The sequence below is a fragment of the Pogoniulus pusillus genome, chromosome 4 (assembly GCF_015220805.1).
Source record: "Pogoniulus pusillus isolate bPogPus1 chromosome 4, bPogPus1.pri, whole genome shotgun sequence".
Classification (NCBI taxonomy): Eukaryota; Metazoa; Chordata; class Aves; order Piciformes; family Lybiidae; genus Pogoniulus; species Pogoniulus pusillus.
The window spans coordinates 12,894,531-12,914,018 of NC_087267.1; the positions used below are offsets into that span (position 1 = coordinate 12,894,531).

At 42.5% G+C, this 19,488-nt stretch overlaps 2 protein-coding genes across 5 annotated transcripts in view; one reads left to right on the top strand and one right to left on the bottom strand.

Annotated features, from left to right (window-relative positions):
* Positions 1–19,488, top strand: part of TMEM117 (transmembrane protein 117) — a 336,585-nt gene that overhangs the window by 256,040 nt on the left and 61,057 nt on the right. For 2 of the 4 annotated variants that reach the window (XM_064142216.1, XM_064142217.1), the window contains one exon: positions 44–1,939. The exons of the other annotated variants lie outside the window; for them this stretch is intronic. In XM_064142216.1, coding sequence (XP_063998286.1) covers positions 44–684 — 641 coding nt within the window. In that variant the 3' untranslated portion in view covers positions 685–1,939. Of the gene's footprint in view, positions 1–43; positions 1,940–19,488 lie in introns of those variants that run through there. 4 annotated transcript variants of the gene reach the window in all.
* ARRDC5 (arrestin domain containing 5) lies at positions 13,856–18,102 on the bottom strand. The gene is made up of 3 exons (XM_064142861.1): positions 17,850–18,102; positions 15,136–15,344; positions 13,856–14,383 (listed from the first exon to the last, which is right to left on the bottom strand). The coding sequence occupies exons 1-3, from the start codon at positions 18,100–18,102 to the stop codon at positions 13,856–13,858; spliced, it is 990 nt and encodes a 329-aa protein (XP_063998931.1).

Genomic DNA, 19,488 nt, shown 5'->3' on the forward strand with positions numbered 1-19,488 from the left:
CAAATGGATATGTCAGATGACAGAATTTTCCTTTTCTAAACAGGCAAATGGTTTAACTACGGAATTATCTTCCTGGTTTTAATCTTGGATCTGAATATGTGGAAGAACCAAATATTTTACAAGCCACATGAATACGGTCAATATATTGGTCCCGGACAGAAGATCTACACAGTGAAGGACTCGGAAAGCTTGAAAGATCTTAATAGAACTAAGTTATCCTGGGAGTGGAGATCCAATAACACTAACCCACTGACCAACCGGAGCTATGCCGAAGGAGACATGTTCTTGCACAGCAGATTCACAGGCTCTAGCCTTGATGTCAAGTGTCTGGCTTTTATCCCAAGCTTGCTGGCTTTTGCTTTGTTTGGTTTCTTCATCTGGTTCTTCGGGCGATTTCAGAAGACAGACCAAGGCATGGAGAATTTAGACAAATCGTACACCAGGATGAAACGGAAGTCACCGTCTGACATGGGAATGACACGAGAAAACACCCAGGTGTTAGTAGAAGAACCACTAAGTTTTCAAGAACCACACCTCGTATCTATAAAATCAGACTTAAGTGAAATAGTTTTTAATTCTTCTCTCCTAACTTCTGAAAACTTGAATGCACAACTGAACGAACAGGAAAGTCCTTTACAGCCCGTACCAGAGTCCTCAGTCCCTAAGAGTAACCCTGTGACATAGAGGCAAATATCCAGGAAACTCAGTTTAAATAAGCAGTTGCTGTAAGATTTCAGTTTTATCTTTTGTAAGTTAAGATTTACATAGTGTTTAGAGTAAGAAACTCAACCTATACCAAAAGGTGCTCAGCATGCTTTTTCTAGGAATTTTTGGGTTTTATTTGTATTATAGTACGTGCCTACTGTATATCTAACATTCCTTTATAGATTGCTTCCCAAAATTGCACAAGCTATTTATTAATACGTTACCTTAACTGTATAATAGTATATTAGATGATTACCTGCAGGTATAAAATTCTACCGTGGTGGTGCCTTGAGACATTAAACTGTTTTTTAACTCAACACCAGATGTATAGCACAGTTCTTCTATTTTGCAAAGCTTTTTTGTATATGGTTATTTCGAGTATCGTTTGGTGTCTTGACAGAGGAGCTCAATACAGTTATTCCTAAAGAAGTGTTTCTGTTAGGACGCCACAACTTGACTTTGTTACTTACTTATCTGTGAAGCCAGTGACTTTGATGACCAGACTGCAGAGGAGCATGTTGATTACCTTTTAATTTTTGCTGGCTAGCTGCCAAACACAAATAGATTCATTATACGGTCAACAGCAGAATGATAATACAGCATGGGTCACTACTTGTGAAAATATTACTTTCTCCATCAGTAATAGCAATTAGGCGATAATGCCTAATTATATTTTTCATAATTAAAGATAAACTGCTCCTTGATGAAAAGTTCTGCTCTTCACCTTTTAGAAACAGAGGTGAAAGTACATGGTTGAAGTACCTCTTTGCATCATCATACATCAAACCCATGTAACTTCAGAGAGCCAATGGAGTGATTCGTTGAAGGACACAATACTCATTAAGCCCAGGATTTGTGCAGCTCGGTGCAGATATGGTCTGGGCATACATGAAACAGCTAAATATAGACAGCTCAACTACTCCAAATACTGAAGAAATGCTTAGGGACTTTAATAAAAATAGTTTAAGAGTTTAATTTTATCATACTCTTTTTTTCCCTCACTTCATTAATTATCCATGAACAAGGGCAACCTGGAAGCAGAAACACAGAGAAACTAGGGTTTGCTTCTTTTGAAGGGGACTTTGTAATGTGAATTTCTCTGCTGTATGATCAAACTATATGCACTAGAGAAACACCATATCTAAAACATCAGAAAGACTCTGATTTGCCTCTAATTTAGTTCTATAAATTGTTGTTACAAGTTACTAAATAAGAAGTCATTTTTAAGTCTGAATTGTTTCCTTGTCATTTACTGGTGTTGCTGTATTTTGGTTTCGTGGTTGGTTTTTTTTTATCTCAGTCGTTTTGATCTATCTGCTTTTAAGTTTTTGGAATGCTGAATTTAGCATGCATAATAGAGCTATGCATTTATTAGCTGTCACTTGAGAGCCAGTTTTAATAAACATCATTCAGCAATTGTTTATTATGAGGCAGGGACATCTTCTGTTAGTTTTCACATGTTTCACATGTGCATTGTCCTATTTTAGATCAAAAATTTCTGTCACTGAGAAAGGCAGTTTCACAGCAATGTCAAAATCAAATATTGTGTTTCTGAAACATTTAGCAGTTCATCAGGAGAAGATTCACTTTATAATTGGGCTAAATTTTTAGCCATTAAAAATTATGACTAAAAATAAATCTATTTGCTTTTGCATGATGCAGCCTATAAGCTTATTTAACTGACTATAAGATAGAGTTGAAGTGAAGCCATTGATTACTGGTGGTAAAACACTGTGAGATCATGCTTGTGCTACATAAGTGATTATATTGATGTCTGACTTTCAAGCAGCATTTGATTTCTTAAGTAGTTAGAGAAATAGCAGATTAATTTTGCAGATACATGCTTCTCTGTATGTGTTGGATACTGTAAACCCAAGTACTGCAAATCTCTCATTAACTCATTTCTCCTTTTTGTGCATAGGAGTGGTTAAATCCATTAATATGTAGGCAGAAAATGAAAGAATTACTTGAGCCTTACACTCTGCATGATTACATGGCTCCTAGAAAACTGCTATTAAGCAACTGATCCACAGCTAAAATAATTCTGTGACCTCACATTAAGTTAATGCCTTTAAGGTCATTATAAACCTGCATGAAAGGGAGAAAAGCATCAACTAATCCTGGATTTTGCATGAGTATTTAAATTAATGGTCAAGCTGAGAGACTGCTTATATCATGAATTTATAAGAAGTTAAAAGATTCAGTGTAGGCACTCACTGTGGTCAAGTCATCAATTTAATTACAGGAGGAAGGACTCCTGAGTCGTGTGGGAGGCTCATTTGTAAACACAGGCACAGATAGGAGAAGAAAGGAGTATTTCCACTCCGTTCCCAGTGTTAAGTTTGAGAAGCCTGAGTTAGCTGGCTAGGCTTACAGTAAGCTCCTTCTGAAGCAGGTGGAGATTTGGGACCTGAATACCCCAAAGGTGCTTCAGTAGCTAACTTGGTCATTTATCTCTGCATTAGTACCTAGCACAGCTCAGCAGGAATGGGTTTGTAGAGTGAAATAGCTGCAGCTGAGGACTCGGTGCTCGCAGTTTATGCATTTCAGGGTTTAGCCCTTGTCCGGTCCTTATAAACTGGGTGCACAATAGTGGCTGGATTACCTTTTGGGAAAACCTCATTCAGGTGCAAAGACATTTTGAATCAGGGGAGTGTAAGGAGGCAAAACCTAAACTCCATTCCTGAGCTGAGCTCTTTTTCTGAAAGGCTAACAATTACACTTTTTTTTTTTTTAGCACTTTTTTTCCTCTCCTGAGGAAGTTAATCCAGAGAAGCTTCCATTCTGCCCTCTGTAATAAACCATCTAACAGCTGCCATCACTACAGGGTTGGCCTGTATCTGCTTTGTCAGAGATCAGATTTGGTACAGTAGTTCTTTTTTGCCAGAGATACACAGTGATGGATGATAGTTGCTGCCTAAAATAGCGTACACAGAAGAGATATCTCTAGGATAAGCACATAAGATTTATGAGCCCACAGGTGGCTATAAATTGCCTTAGCATCCTCAACAATTACCTTTGCTGAGATGGAAGCGACATGGAGCAGATAGAAGGTGAAAATGTTTGTAGAGAGTACCTCAAATACAATATTCATGCTTAAGAAAGTGTAGATGTATGTCTAAAAGCCAATTGTGTAAGACATGTATGTATGTTAGGGGCTTAGGGAATAGCTGATTCTGTTGGGGCAAACTGCTGAATCTGTCAAGCAGACAATTGACTACTGCCTTCTTTATTCTGCATCACTCCGTACTTACTGCAAGGTTGCTTCGTATCTTCTGCCTTCACTTTTATTGCCTAGAAGATATAAAATCAAAAAAGAGAAGACATAATTCCACTATCTTCTTCCCCAAATTACCTTTGTTCTAATTTATGCAGAAAGTAAATTTGTTCCATTTTGAAAGATTCTTGTCCTCTCTAGCTTCTCCAGTCCATCATACTCTGAGCTGCTGTAGTGTATGTGTTAAATCGTTGCTTTTCCTGCAGTGAATACCTTCCATCGTGACTACCACCTGGAAACACAGAGCAGACACCTCTCAAAGGCTGGAAAGGTATTCACTAGCCTAGCAAGCTCATATTCCCACAAGTGAACAGGTTATGACTCACTGGTAAAAGATTTAACAGATTTTTAATACACTGTCCTTAATTTTAACAACTTCCAAGGAGTGCCTCAGTGGGAGAAGGCTTTTTATCTCGGGCCATAAAGTCGAAGTAGTTGCAGCCTTGCAAGCAGAATGTTTCAGGGTTTCTAGGTTGCATTTTAAAATAACCAGCTTAAACTTTGAGCAGATTACAGGAGCCATAAAAATTAGGCAGCTCAAACTGTGAATAAGAACAGTGTTGATTCACTTGTAACTGCCTGGTGAAGGATATAGGCAAAATACACATTTATCAGATGCTAGAGTCACCTTGTGCTTGGGATTATGAGCAGTGATATGCAGAGATTCAAACTGCATTTTTTAACGAACAGTTGCAGTGCCTGTCTTGGCTGAGATGTCACTGCAGACACAGAACAGTTCTTCTACCATGCAGTCTCTCTCCTCCCCATCCATTCTAAATCACAAAAGGCAAGGTTTTTGTTTTGTTTTGTTTTCCATTTTCCTCTGCACTCAAAACTGTCCTATGGGGAGTCTGGATTCCCTGAGTAAGATGTGGGATGTCAATGCCTAATGTACTAACTCTAAGACAACCAAGGACAGGCAAAAGGACAAAGTGTGGTCTGTGAGTCCCGCAGCCTTGAGGGAGGAGAATGGCATTTATGTGACTGTTACAGAGACAGATCAATACAAATGGAAGTCCTGTTTCATAGGAACACAAGGAGACAAATGGAGAGACAGCAAATCACTAGAAATCCTTTCAATTCTCCTCAGATATTGAAACAGAAGCAGCAAGTCCCTGCTCCCGGACGCTCACAAACAGTTTCCAGATAACTTCTGGGTGAGTAGCTTTTCTGGGTGACTAAGTTTTAACACCGTCTTCACTTCCTCCTAACACTTTTTCTAGATGAGGTATGCCAGTGGCTTTTCTCTGTCTGGGGGAAAGGGAATGGGAAGGAGGGAAGAAACTTAGAAAGAGGAAGCCCCATGAGGCTAGTAGTCTCCACAGCAAACTCCTTACTGGAGAGAGGAAAAGCATGAAATCAACTGCTTTGCAGTGAGTGAGTGAGTGAAATAGGATCAAATTCGTTCAGAAATATACATCAGAGCAGCAGCATGGCCACAGAGGTGCTTGTAAACTCATGCTTTTCCTTTGATGTGTAGCAACTGGGGTCTGTGGAAGAGCAGCTTACCCGATTCCTGCAGGCAGATTATAGACCTGAGTCTCATGCTGCTTTGTAACATCTGGAGCACTGCATATTGAGCTGCTTGCTTGCTTTCTTTCTTTCTTCCTTCCTTTCTTTCTTTCTTTCTTCCTTCCTTTCTTTCTTTCTCTCTTTCTCTCTTCCTCTCTTCCTCTCTTGCTCTCTTCCTCTCTCTCTCTCTTTCTTTCTTTCTTTCTTTCTTTCTTTCTTTCTTTCTTTCTTTCTTTCTTTCTTTCTTTCCTTCTTTCCTTCTTTCCTTCTTTCCTTCTTTCCTTCTTTCCTTCCTTCTTTCCTTCTTTCTTTCTCTCTCTCTCTCTCTCTCTCTCTCTCTCTCTCTTTTTTTTTCCTCCCTCTCTAAAGTCTGTGTCATTGTTCTGGTTTAATTTCCAATACATTTTTAGTGTTAGTGACCTAAACCCCAAATCAGCCACCAAAGGCCCATAATTGCAGTTACTTATGCAGTACCATCTGTACACAAGCACTGCTCAGCCAAGGAGATTCTGCCAAAGCAGCAACAGGTAGCTTTCCTAAGGCTCTGTCACAATCTAGGGATAGATCTAGTGCAAACATCACTCATTCCCATAGGGTATGATACATACAGAAAGGTTTTGGGGTTCCTTCTAACCAGATCATTCCATGTAACGTTTCAAAGGAACATTTACAGAGTTATTTTTTGACTGGTATTCATTTAAGAAGATGCAACCTTAAAACAACCACTGCCCTAGCTCTTCTGTTGCAAGTAACCTGCCTTGCTTTCAGCCACATTCAGAGGAAACCTGAGCCACATGAACATAATAATAGCTGTTTTCCTTAGGTCTGTCTTCATTCTAGCTCTTCAGTTCCTGGGAGAATGGGACTGTTAGCCCAGTGTGCCCTGTCTGCCTTCATTCTGGCTCTTCAGTTCCTGGGAGAATGGGACTGTTAGCCCAGTGTGCCCTGCCTGTCTTCATTCTGGCTCTTCAGTTCCTGGGAGAATGGGACTGTTAGCCCAGTGTGCCCTGCCTGTCTTCATTCTGGCTCTTCAGTTCCTGGGAGAATGGGACTGTTAGCCCAGTGTGCCCTGCCTGTCTTCATTCTGGCTCTTCAGTTCCTGGGAGAACGGGACTGTTAGCCCAGTGTGCCCTGCCTGTCTTCATTCTGGCTCTTCAGTTCCTGGGAGAACGGGACTGTTAGCCCAGTGTGCCCTGTCTGTCTTCATTCTGGCTCTTCAGTTCCTGGGAGAATGTTAGCCCGGTGTGCTCTGTCTGGCATAGCGTCAAAACTGGAAATGTTAAGAAAGAGAAGGCTCCTTTCTTCTCTTCAGACAGACAAGTATTGTTGGTGTGGTTGGTCATGATGTAAATCCTACCTAGTGTCAGGAAAATAAGAAGTACAGATGGAGTTACAGTAGTCAAAACTGAGAAGCAACTTTTGTTTCTGAGAAGTTGATTTTGCCTGCTTATTTGCTCTCTTTCTCATCATTCAGAGAGGTAGTTGGATGAGGACATTTCTTCAGCTATCATTTTATTTCTTCATTTTCCATGGAATCTCCTCCTCCCATTTCCCACTATTTAAATCTCTTGATTATCAACATCCTCAAAAATAATTCTGCAGGTTCCATTCAGGCTCCCCCTTTCTTTTCTGCTTATCTCCCCTTTACTTTCATAGGTTCATAAGATAATTCAGATTGGAAGGGATTTCTAGCCATGCTCTTGCACAAATTCCAGTCAGCTTAGAGCTTAAACCAGGCAGGTCAGGGGTTTTTCTTTGCAGGTCTTGAAAATATCTAAGGATGGAGACTTCAGTCTCCCTGAGCGACTTGTTCCAAATTCTTCTCAGTGTTGCTGTATAAATGTTACCACTGGAAGAAATCTCTAAAAGAGAGTTCCCTGTAGTAATAAGTGAGAATGATCAAACAGTGTGCAAACCATGGCAAGTGACTCAGTGTGAAGCCAAAAGCTATCAAGATGTGAGCAAGATTCTGTTCAGGTACACTCCGCCCTATGGGATTGAATCCACACCAGCTTTCAGTAGATGCTACACAGACAGAAACGAAGGCAGAAAGTGATGTGCAAGCACGGAAGAAAATCAAGACAGTTTCATTGTGAGGATGAAAGTTAATTGTAATTATATTTCATACTGATATAACTGGTATCTGTTTATTGCCTGGTACTCTTTTTGCATATTGAAGAAGTCAATTATCTCTTCAATTTGCAATCCTTGACTCATGTAATCAATTACCTTGAGTGAATGCTTAAAATTACTCATGAAATGGTCATACTTTATAATATTTCATCTAGAAGAGCCAGTAGCAGCCATAAATTGAATGGATTATTGCACTTTTGGAAAACCTATTTGGAGTGGTCAGTAGGAAACAAATTGAATAGCTGAACTTATGCAACTGCCTGAGTCATTAACCTATGCAACCATACTGTGATCTTTATTAAATGAGTAATCATTTAGATTAACTGAAGAAAGACTTCTTCTCAGACCTGCATTCATATTGACTTTCCATTACTGCCCTCATGTATGTCTGCACACACAGGGCTGTTAGAGCTGGCCCTCCAAAAGGAAAAACAAATTAGAAACCAATGATTGCATGTAATGTGGGTTGGCTAGACTGCTCAGGGTTTTGTTTTGCTTAACGTTTTGCTTTGCTTAATGTTTACCTGGTGCACACAAGGGACTTTACCAACAAGTCTAGCAGGTGCAATGAGAAGAAGGCTAGCTCCATTGAAGTGCTTGTCCTGGAAGCTGTCAGATGACTTTTAAAATCAAAGAATCATAGAATCAACCAGGTTGGAAGAGACCTCCAGGATCATCCAGTCCAATATATCACCCAGTCCTAGCCAATCAACTAGACCAAGGCACTAAGTGCCTCATTCAGTCTTTTCTTGAACAATTCCAGGGACAGCAACTCCACCACCTTCCTGAGCAGCCCATTCCAATGCCAATCACCCTCTGTGAAGAACTTCCTCCTAACATCCAGCCTATACCTCCCCTGGCACAACTTGAGAATGTGTCCATTTGTTCTTTTGCTGGTTGCCTGGGAGAAGAAACCAACCCCACCTGGCTACAGTCTCCCTTCAGGTAGTTATAGACAGCAATGAGGTCCCCCCTGAGCCTCCTCTTCTCCAGGCTAAACAACCCCAGCTCCCTCAGCCTCTCCTCATAGGGTTTGTGTTTCAGGCCTCTCACCAGCTTCATCTCCCTTCTCTGGACACCTTCCATCTCTTTTGAATTGAGGAGCCCAGAACTGGACACTGACAACTTTGTAAAAAAGCAAAAGAGTTCAGCAGTAAAGGAGAGGATGGATGTACAAAGATCAAAAAAATCAATGCTGTTAAATCTACATTTGTGTTTTAAATCAGTAGCTTGTCTGGAGTCTGTGATTTTAAAAGACAGTAAGATGATAGCAAAGGAAATAGGTAATGAGAGAATATTTTATTAAAAATAGAGGATTTTTACAGAGTGTTGAAGGAGTCTTCCTTTAATGAGAGATAAGTGTTGATGGTGACTGCTTCTGAGATGCTGCATGCCTTGCTGATCTCTCCTTGAGAGGTTCCAGCCTCAATGATTTTGTGATTCTGTGATTCTGTTTAAGGGATGTAAAAGGAGTAAATGTGCTGGTGGCTACCAAGGCTTTTGGATTACAAAACACATACTGGGACGTGGTCACAGTTTCAGTATTTAATTGCTCATAAAATAATTTGCTGAAAGCAGGTATAGTTTGAGCCAACAGCAGCTAGAGTTAATATAGTCCAGAACTGCAGCAGCTCCAGCTGCTCCAGATGTTTAAGGACCCTTGTGAGGCTCATTCTCTGTCAGCTGTGGCAGCCTTGCCGGATAGCACTGCCAAAAATGCATGTGTGGCATAGCTTCTGTGTCATCCAGTCATAAACACAAGCCTGATCTCATGAGCATGCATAATTTCCAGTAGTCACTGTTTCTATGTTTCCATAGTTACCAGAAGTGAAAATTTTCTATTTTTGCTTCAGGAAACTGTACAAAAATAGAACATTTTCCAAATGTTCTATGTCCAAGGTTAAAATAATTTGTGAGCAGACAATAGAACCACTTTCCCTTTATGTATGCCATGGTTTTTCTCTCTTTCCACTCTTTCCATCACTTCTGACTTGTACACATGCCACTCCACTCCACAGTAAAGTTACCCTCAGAAATAATCCCAAAGGAGGCAGAGATCAAACTCTTGCCTATGGGGTCCTGGAGAGAATTCAGGCATCATTCATTCAAAAAGAAAAATAAATACTGATTCCAAGGTCTAAAAAGTTTGTTATTTCTATAAAAGCAGCTAGAGCAGATGTGGCAGAAGTCGACAGTAATCTCATGCTCTGTTTTCACAAATCTTCTTAAGAGGGCCAATATAACTTTTGTGACACCTACCAACTGCTGGAAGGTTTACTGCATAGGATTTGCTGAAGCCTCCATAGAAATGTGTGCTGTTGTACCCAAAGGAGGGGAGGGGTGGGGAGGGTGGGGAGGGAATGGGATATCAGTTTTCAAGCCCAGGAGATGCCTATATCATGTAAGAGAGCATAGTGACAGATCTTTGGTAGGCAACCAATCTCTGCTGACAGGTTCTTGAAATTCATGCAGGACCATCCAAAGGTACAAGCTCAGGTCCATACGAGCTATATGTCTATTTTAGCTCAAAACACTTGAGCAGCTAGACACACTGTAATACTTGTCTGACTAGATTTCAATAGCATCTAGTTTCTGGGTGTATTTTAGTGCCTTGCAAAAGGCACACAAAGGAATAAACACAGGTAGCTCAAATGGCCCTCCTGGTGTTTTGATGGTTTGAACATTACATCATAGAAATGTCTACCAACTCTTTGAAGAGTGAACCAGGCAGCTGACAAAACCTCTCTACTCCATCTCCTGTGATCTGCTTTACTCAAATAAGTCACTCCTTGTATTGCTGCTGTTACTATTTATACCACAGTAGCTTGTAAGTGCCCTAGACAAACAAGACTATAAAGGTTGAAACTGCTTGAAGAATTTGTAATATAAAAGACATGCAAAGGTAGAAAAGAAAATTAAAATGCAAATATATTAAATCTTGCCCAGTTCCCCAAAGATCAGGTATCCTGACTTTACTATGAGGATGGTGGAACACTGGAACAGGTTGCCCAAGGAGGTGGTCGGTGCCCCATCCTTGGAGATATTCAGGGCGAGTCTTGGCAGGGTTCTGCAACCGGGTCTAGTTGAAAATACCCCTGCTGACTGCAGGGGTGTTGGACAGGATGACCTTCAGAGGTCTCTTCCAAGCCAGACCATTCTATTTTGTTAGGATTTCAGCCTTTTGGGTTTTCTGCTATCAAATGTTTTATTTGCTTCATGAAATTCACACACAGAGACACATGGCACAAAACACCCCAGGAAGAGGATTAGGCATATCTTGCTCTGGCACATATTCCATCTGGAGAAATGAAGTTTTTGCCATCAGATGGCAGTTTTGATAGCATCAGACACCCATTGTCTCCTGCCATGAAAATGCCTGGAGGGTGACCATAATGAAAAGTAGAAGTACTTCGCTTCTTCCTCATCTGCCTTCCAGAGTTTCCTGATCTCAATCTGGGTTCAGACATTGTGAGTCTAGAAAAGAGATTTTAACAGTGCTTCAAATCACAACAAAAAAGGTAACAAAGAAAAAGTTACAAAGATATCCTTTTATTCCCCCTTCCCCCTGCCCCAAATGTTGTTTCTCTGTGAATTTAAAAAGTGAAGTGGTTTCATTCCATTTCAAACTAAGTGCAAGGACTGCCACATGATGGCAACTTTAGGATTTGTACTAGGTTGTTTTTCCTTCAGCTGTGTCAAGTGTCACTGAGAGGCAATGATGGCAGTTCAAAAGACAAATAGTGAAAAATATTCTCCTAACATGTTTCTGTCACGTACGATGTGAGTGTATTAATTTATGCTTGGGCTACGAGACAGGGAGACCTGTAAAACAACAACTCATTTGTAATGGGATTCTGCATGAAGCATCCTGATATACAGCGCTGGCTGAGATGGGAGAGAGCCCTGCCAGTGTCAGTGTGATAAATGCTATTTTTAGGGACAAGATGAGGGGAAACATTAGCCCGGTGAGAGTGCATGTGAGCAGCTGAACATGACAAGGGCTGTGCTGTGCCTCAGCCTGTGCATAGCCATGGAGAAGTGTTTTGCCAGTCGTGGTCTATCTGTGCACACACAGGGAGTGGTGAGAGGCAGGTGGTGGGAGAAGTTCTGTGCTTTCAGTATGCCATGCTGCATGCCACTGGCCACACATCTGGGCAGCTATGGACATGCAAAACCCTGGGCTGGGGCTGGCTGGTAATTTGCTGCTGAAAGCATACAGGAAATTGCTGCTAAGAGACCACCTGCTGCTGTAAATTAAAGCTGGTCAGTGCAATCTCATTTCTAGGCAGTGTCCATGGGTGAGAGGAGAGAGCTGTGGCTCTCTGTGACCAGGGGAGCCTGGCTGCAGAGCAGCAAAATGTATCTGATAGAAGTAAGCACTTGGCACCTGGAGAGGTGGCATCATCCCATGCCTCTGCACTAGTCTGATGGTGGAGCATAACTGAATGGGTAAATTCAGGGAGACCAGTGGATGTAGTCTGTCTTGACCTTAGCAAGGCTTTTGACACTGCCTCCCATCACATCCTAGTGAGCAAGCTCAGGAAGTGTGGAATGGAAGAGCAGACAGTGAGTTGGATTGGGAACTGGTTACAAGTCAGAGTACAAAGAAAGGTGATCAATGGTGCCAGGTCCAGCTAGAGAGCTGTAACTAGTGGAATTCCCTCGGGATCAGTGCTGGGTCCAGTGCTGTTCGACATCTTCATCAATGACATTGATGAGAGCACAGAGTAGAGTGCCTGCTCAGCAAGTTTGCTGATGACACGAAACTGAGAGGCTTGGCTGATACAGCTGAAGGCTTTGCAGCCATCCAGCAAGACTTGAACAGATTGGAGAGCTGGGCACAGAGAAACCAAATGAGGTTCAGTAAGGACAAGTGCAGAGTCCTGCACCTGGGGAGGAATAATAAACTGCATTAGTACAGGCTGGGAGGAGATCTGCTGGAGAGCAGCCCTGTGGAGAGGAGCCTGGGAGTGCTGCTGGATAACAAGTTATCCATGGCACAGCAATGTGTCCTTGTGGCCAAGAAGGCCAATGGGATCCTGGAGTGTGTTAAGAAGAGTGTGTCCAGCAGATCAAGGGAGGTTCTCCTTCCCTTCTACTCTGCCTGGTGAGACCTCATCTTGAATATTGCATTCAGTTTTGGGTTCCTCAGTTTAAGAAGAACAGAGATCTGCTGGAGCAGGTCCAGCAGAGAGCTATGAGGATGATTAGGGGACTGGAGCACTGCCTTGTGAGGACAGGTTGAAGGACCTGGGGTTTTTTAGTCTGGAAAAGAGAAGACTGAGAGGAGATTTAATAAGTATCTATAAATATCTGAGGCCTGCATGTCAGGAGAGTGGGACAAGCTCTTCTCACTTGCTCCCTGTGATAGGACAAGGAGCAATGGGTGTAAGTTGCAGCAAAAGAGTCCGCCTCAACACAAGAGGAATTTATTTACTGTAAGAGTCACAGAGCACTGGAACAGGCTCCCCAGAGAAGCTGTGGAGTTTTCCTCTCTGGAGAGTTTCAAAGTCTGTCTGGATGTGTTCCTCTGTGGCCTGAAGTTGTAAAGAATGTATCCTTCACTGTGATTGTTGTGAGGCACTGGTATTCATTGTCCAGCAAAGTGGTAGATGCTCCCTCTGTGGAACTGTTCAAGGCCAGGTTGGATGGAACCTTGAGCAACCTATTCACTGCTAGGGACTTTGGATGGATGACCCCTGATGATCCCTTCCAACCCAAACCATCCTATGATTAAGGTTTAGATAGTCATACTGTAAAAGAGATTACACAGTGAAAATATTTAACTTAGAATCATAGAACATTAGAGGTTAGAAGATCACCAAGTCCACTCCCCTTGCCAAAGCAGGATCCCCTAGGGTAGTCTGCACAGGAGTGCATCTAGGTGGGCTTTAAAAGTCTCCAGAGAAGAAGACTCCACAATCTCTCTGGGTAGCCTGTTCAGTGCTCCGTCACCCTCACTGTAAAGAAGTTTATTCTCATGTTGAGGTGAAACCTTCTATGTTCCAGTTTGCATCCATTGTTCCTTTACTTACTACTTCACACCACTGAAAAGAACTTGTCCTGAACTAGTGGAAGGTGTCCCTGCCCATGGCAGGGAGATTAAAACTAGATGATGTGAAACCATGCAACTTGTGTGTGTGGATTTTGCAGAAAAACCTTTTATTCTGTAGATCTGCTGGCAGTTGCTCCTGGATCAGTCTCAGAAATGCCTCTGTGAAGGCACTCTTACTTTATGATGACTCCTTTATTTTCATGAAGAGGCACGGTGTTCTTCTCCCCAGAGAAATGATCCAGTGTGGCTGCTATGATTATGGGCGCCCTGGCTATGATGGTGGATGTGGCACAAGAAAGGTCAGAGGTGCCTACCAGCTCGTACTTAAATGCCATGATTTTATTTTGCTTGAGGGTGCTGGTGACAGGCATGGGTTTTGGCAGAACCAGTGAGCTGGTAACTCTCATGGTCCCAAAGGGTGCTGTGTTGGTCTGGAGCTCCAACCTCGTTACTTCACTTTGGGTTTCCAAGGAACGCAATTCTCCCCTGCTGCTGAAGCCACTATACAGGACAATGCAGAGTACAGCAAAACAGACCTTTCTGACATACATGTTTGTCCTGTTGCAAATATCTGTCTTGAAGACAATGGTTTCTCCAGGGCAAAATATCCTCTTCTCAAGGAAGATCCGAAGGATCACAGAGCCATAACTGAAGCAGCAGAAATAAATCACATCCTTCCTAGCTTCCACCACCACTGGGGCCTGCATGGAGAAGTCAAGTAGAAAGACAAAGTGTGATGAGCTCTTATTGCTGGATGTGGGCTGATTCCCAAGCACCACATGTGCAAGATACTAATGCAACAGCTGAGGCTGCTCAACCCTCGCCACCTAAAGAGTCTTCACTGCACTGAATGTGATACAGCTGAATTATCACAGTCCTCCTGAGCAGCTGTGCAAACAATTAATGTGTGCACATATAAACATTGTCATCTTTAGCTATACATATCCAAACTTAGAAGGAGGCCACAAAATTATCAGAATCATCATGTTCTGTCTGTCTTAATGACTTTTGACTGACTGCCCCAGTTTAGGTGGGGTATGGTAAAAAAGGCATCTCCTGTAATGATGCTAGCTCAAGGTTTAGACTTCAAAGCATAAGAGTCATCCTGGATCTGAAAGTGCTCCCTGCCTGCCACTCTTGGAAGTCTTAAAATGCACCTTGTATGCAAGAAAAGAAACCTGGTGGTGCAAGCCCCAGAATCATAGAATCGTAGAATCAACCAGGTTGGAAGAGACCTCCAAGATCATCCAGTCCAACCTATCACCCAGCCCTAGCCAGTCGACTGTGTTTGCCCCAGGGCAAACACAGCAGAAGATATTGAAGTGTCATTTGAGTGCTTAAATGAGGAAGCTGAGAGATGGAAGTTTGAATGCTCAGTAGTAAGCAGTTACAGCTCTGGGTCAAAACAAGATAGGTCTATGAGTCTCCAACTCAAATAGCTTGTTCTCCCTACCTCGTCTTCCACGTATCTGCTGTGGTTACCAGTACTTCCTTGCAACAGTAAACATCTCTCCTCTTTAGCTAAGACATCTTGGCAGCTGCAGCAAATCCCTTGAACAAAGTAGGAGATGCAGCCAATTTTGCTGGTGAATGTAGAGGGAATACTTGGAGGAAAGTTGAAGTGGAAGTCAAAGATGTGAACCCCAGAATCCAGGCAGCCACCTGAAAGCCAAACAACACACTGCTATCAGGAGCCTTTTAAACATAGGAAAGCCTTGGTGTTTCTCCCTGGGAACTTCAGTCACACCAGGAAAACTGAGACAATTTCTTGTGCTACCTAATTCAGAAGGTGTTCCATCTCGTATTTATCAACAAGGGAGAAAATGGCTGCAGCTATGGGGAAAGTGCAGGATGGCTGCTGGTAGGAGTGACTGGAGGGGTGACCATACTATGAAGGACACAAGGGATTCCCTGTGTGGTGGCTGACAGTGTACAGCAGTGCTTGAGGAGTTTCAAAGTGCCTGTAGTATTTTGAGCTCCTGCCTCTGATTTGCTTTGACTGGCGAGGTTCTGGTCATGAGGATGGTTATGCCTGGCAGCACTGAGAGTCATCTTTGTCTTTTCTGGACCTAATTATCCTAGAGCTGCTACCAGCTATATTCAATGACTGCCAAGAGTAATTTCTTCGAGTAGTTTTTCTCTCACGGAGAGACAATAGTGAGTTTTTTGTGCAGTGGCAGGGCTTACCAGAGTTAAAAAGAAATGTCAGCAGGCACCTGGATCCTCATAGATACAGTTCTTACAGAGACATCAGATGTGACCCAAGCAGGGCATGTGGTAAGATCAAATACTAGACAGTAACACGCTATCAAGAGCACATTAGCAGCTGAGTGTCAAAAGCTGACACAGGCAGCAGTCTGTTCAAACACACATGCCTTGTGTGCCAAGAGCAGTGGGGGACACAGAGTCAGGCCAGGTCAGTATCTTCTTTCATATTTTAAAATGGTTTCCTTGGACTTGTTAGAGCACTTCTACAGAGATGTAATCAATGCAGGAAAAGGAGGAAAAAGACTTAGTTACAGTGGTAAAAATTTATTGTTAAACTCTAGTGCCTTGGTAAGTTTTTGATGGCTCTTTTGAAAACAGGAGTGTGTGTGTAGATGGCAGAATGTGGTTCAAGTGTGTCTTTCAGCAGCATTAGTTTGAACTTTAGCCATAAAGGTCCAGAACTGAGGTGCTTTATAGGTACTTATTAAAAAATAATTTTTTCCTCCCAACATTCAGTCCATTCTCTCTCTTTTCTGTCAGGACTGTAACATCTGGGAAACTACAGGAAGTGTCAGCATGCTGTGGTACATCAAGGCTAAAACTCTCTAATGCATCCTTTAGAGGAAAATATCCTTTGGATGGAGATGAGTCTGAAAACATTGGAAAAGAAGCCTTATGCAGACTCTATCTGCCATGGGAGGTTGTGGAGTCTCCTTCTCTAGAGATACTCAAAACCCTCCTGGACATATTCCTGTGTGATCTGGTATAGGTGATCCTTCTCTGGCTGGCAAGTTGGACTGGATGATCTTTGGAAGTCCCTTCCAGCCTCTGACATTCTATGATTCAAAAGCACACTTTCCACACATTGGCACAGCCTAACTTCAGTACTACACTAATCTAGGACAGCAAACCACCTATTCTCTGTAGACTAAAACTTTCAGGGTTCCCAAGAGGCTTAAGAAAGAGGAGCTGAGCAAGGGCAATGCACCTCCCAGGAGACTTGCATTTGCTTTAAGCATCCTGTAGAGTAATTTGCTGGTTTAGATGGTCATTACATCACACTGGCTTTATTCTTTTTAGTTAATCTGTGCATTTTAACAGTTAGCTCTGCTTTTGTGTAGGTGTGTGTTGGGTTGTATAGTATCTGAAGGGAAGATGTCAGAAAAAGTTAGAGACAGGCTTTTCAATGGTAAGAGGCAACAGAGATGGCCTGAGACACTGGAGGTTCCTTCTGAATAACAGGAAACACCTTTTTCTCTGTTAAACAGGTTACCTAGGAAAGTTGTGGAGTCTCCTTCAATCAATAAACTGAAAAGCCATCTGGAAATGGTTCTGGGAAACTGACTCTTTGTGGCCTTACACAAGCATGGGGGCTGGACCAGATTTCCTCCAGAGTGCCCTTCCAACCTCAACCAATCTGTGATTCAGTGAAATAGTCACCATTTCACAAATGTTTTCTATTTTTCTCTCTCATTTCTCTTGTCTTTCAGTAGAGACACAGCAGTAGCTCTAACAGTGCCTTTGCTGTAGATGCAAACATAACAGATTTGCCTGTATGCCCAGTGGATGCTCGCTGACATGTAAGTCAACAAGAGCACTGAAGGCAAGTACTTCACATGCCTGAAAAATGCTTCAATGATGTGTTTGTGTCTAAAACTTTCTTACTGGCTGCTAGACAGGTTATAATACATTTCTATACAACAAATGCTCCCTTCTTAGATACAGCCACCACCTTGTGCACACACTCCCAAGTACTGGTTTGCAAGCAATGTTATTGGCCATCACAAAGCCCCAGCTGCTGTATGATACAGTGAAAATGAGCATGTCATGAGGTAGAAACTGACAACATGGACACTGGCAAAAGGAAGACTTCCTCTCCACTGGAAAATGTCTGACCCTACCTTCCTTAGCCCAGTATTAATATGTTCATTTAACCAGTGCCTCATTGAAGTGGTTTACCCTCTATGTGGAAATTCTTAGTTTTGAAGACATAGACTGCATCATTGGTGCAAGCTGTACTCTTGTAGTAGTCCAGGTCAGGGTTATCCTCCTCGAGCCACCTCAGGAAGCCTCTTCCCACAAGTTCCACCTTTACAAGAGGATCCACCAGGGTATTCCTGAGATTCAGAACCAGTTTGCCATCTATGCTGCAGCCAGCCACATACACCTCAATTTCAGGCAGCACCAGGTTAATTGCTTTAACTGTTGACATGAGAGAAGAGTAGGAGTTAGGTGCTGCTAGGGTCCAAATGCTGGACTGCAAGGTAGTCTTCTTGAACCCCACCTCATGACTCCTCAGTTTGTGATGTCATGGTAAGGGGGATGGGCAGGGGGAGTGAGGTCTACTTTCCAAGATCTGTCAGAGATTATAGGAGACATTTATCTGATTATTAGCAGTGCTAACTGGCAAGCATGCAAATACACATCTATGATTGCCATTGGCAACACAATTAGATTCAAGACCTCACTTTCAAGACACAGAGAAAATGCTGATAAACATCAGGAAATTTCTAAGTGCCCTTCTGTAACTAATCCCCAAAATTTACAACCATAGAATCATAAAATCATAGACCATTTTGGGTTGGAAGGAACTTTTAACAGTCATCTAGTCCAACATCTCTGTAGTGAGCAGCACTATCTTTAACTAGATCAGGTTGATGCTCAGAGTCCCATACATCGTGACCTTGAATGTTTCTGAGGATGGGGTATCTACCACTTCTTTGAGTAATCTGTTTCAGTGTTTCACCACTCTCACCAGGAAACATTTCATCCTTATACCTTCTCTAAATCTACCCCAAACTTCTAAGCATGCTCACACACATACATACACATTCATATTTAGGTGTACATCCATCCTCTGGCTTGCTGTTTCCACAACTCATTGTGATGGTTTGGGCTCTTACCCGCCCCCCCACACTTTGTATTTGCCCCAGCTAACTCAGACGGACCCTGGGAATATAGATGAAGCAATTTATTTACAGCTAGCAGAATTTACAATCAGCTATTTACAATATATACAGTTCTATACAATTATATACAGAAATATACAAAGGATAAACAATACAAAAGCACAACTCCCCTCCCAGAAACCTGAGTCCCCAGGAGGGGCTTTCAAACCACCCCCACACCTCCCCCGGTCCCTCTCAACCTTACCCCAGTTCTCAGGAAGAAGAGAGGTGCAGCCAAGAGGTTAGGGAGCAGGGTTAGTAGGAGCAAGGTTAATGAGATGTGACCAGGTCTGAAGGCAAAGGCAGAAGAGAAAGACAAAATGGAGAAAAAGTCTTTCTTCTTCCCAGAGCTCTCAGTGTAACTGTGAGAGAAGTTGACATCAATTGTTTTTCATTTCACTGCCTGTTATCAAGTTCTTTTACCAAAACATTCCAGCTTGCTTCTAACTAGCACACTCATGTATCGCTCCTTGGGGAGATGTAGGCTCTCTATGTGCACCATTTCTACTAATCCACCCACCTAGCAAGCTCCCACACCCCCTGCAGTATTGCACCCCATCAGCATCAGTGTGCTGGCTGCATGCAGGCTGCTCACACCATCCACTAGCAGTGGGCTCCCGGAACTGCCAGCCCAGGCTTTGGTGGCTGCT

What these genes read in the sequence shown, in the direction of transcription:
- ARRDC5 (XM_064142861.1), bottom strand. Translation starts at nt 18,102, where the DNA reads ATGTCAACAGTTAAAGCAATTAACCTGGTGCTGCCTGAAATTGAGGTG. An exon ending in TAAGAATTTCCACATAGAGG is followed by an intron (nt 15,345 to 17,849) that starts GTAAACCACTTC and finishes TTTGGCTTTCAG; the next exon opens with GTGGCTGCCTGGATTCTGGG. An exon ending in GCAGATACGTGGAAGACGAG is followed by an intron (nt 14,384 to 15,135) that starts GTAGGGAGAACA and finishes TTCTCCATGCAG; the next exon opens with GCCCCAGTGGTGGTGGAAGC.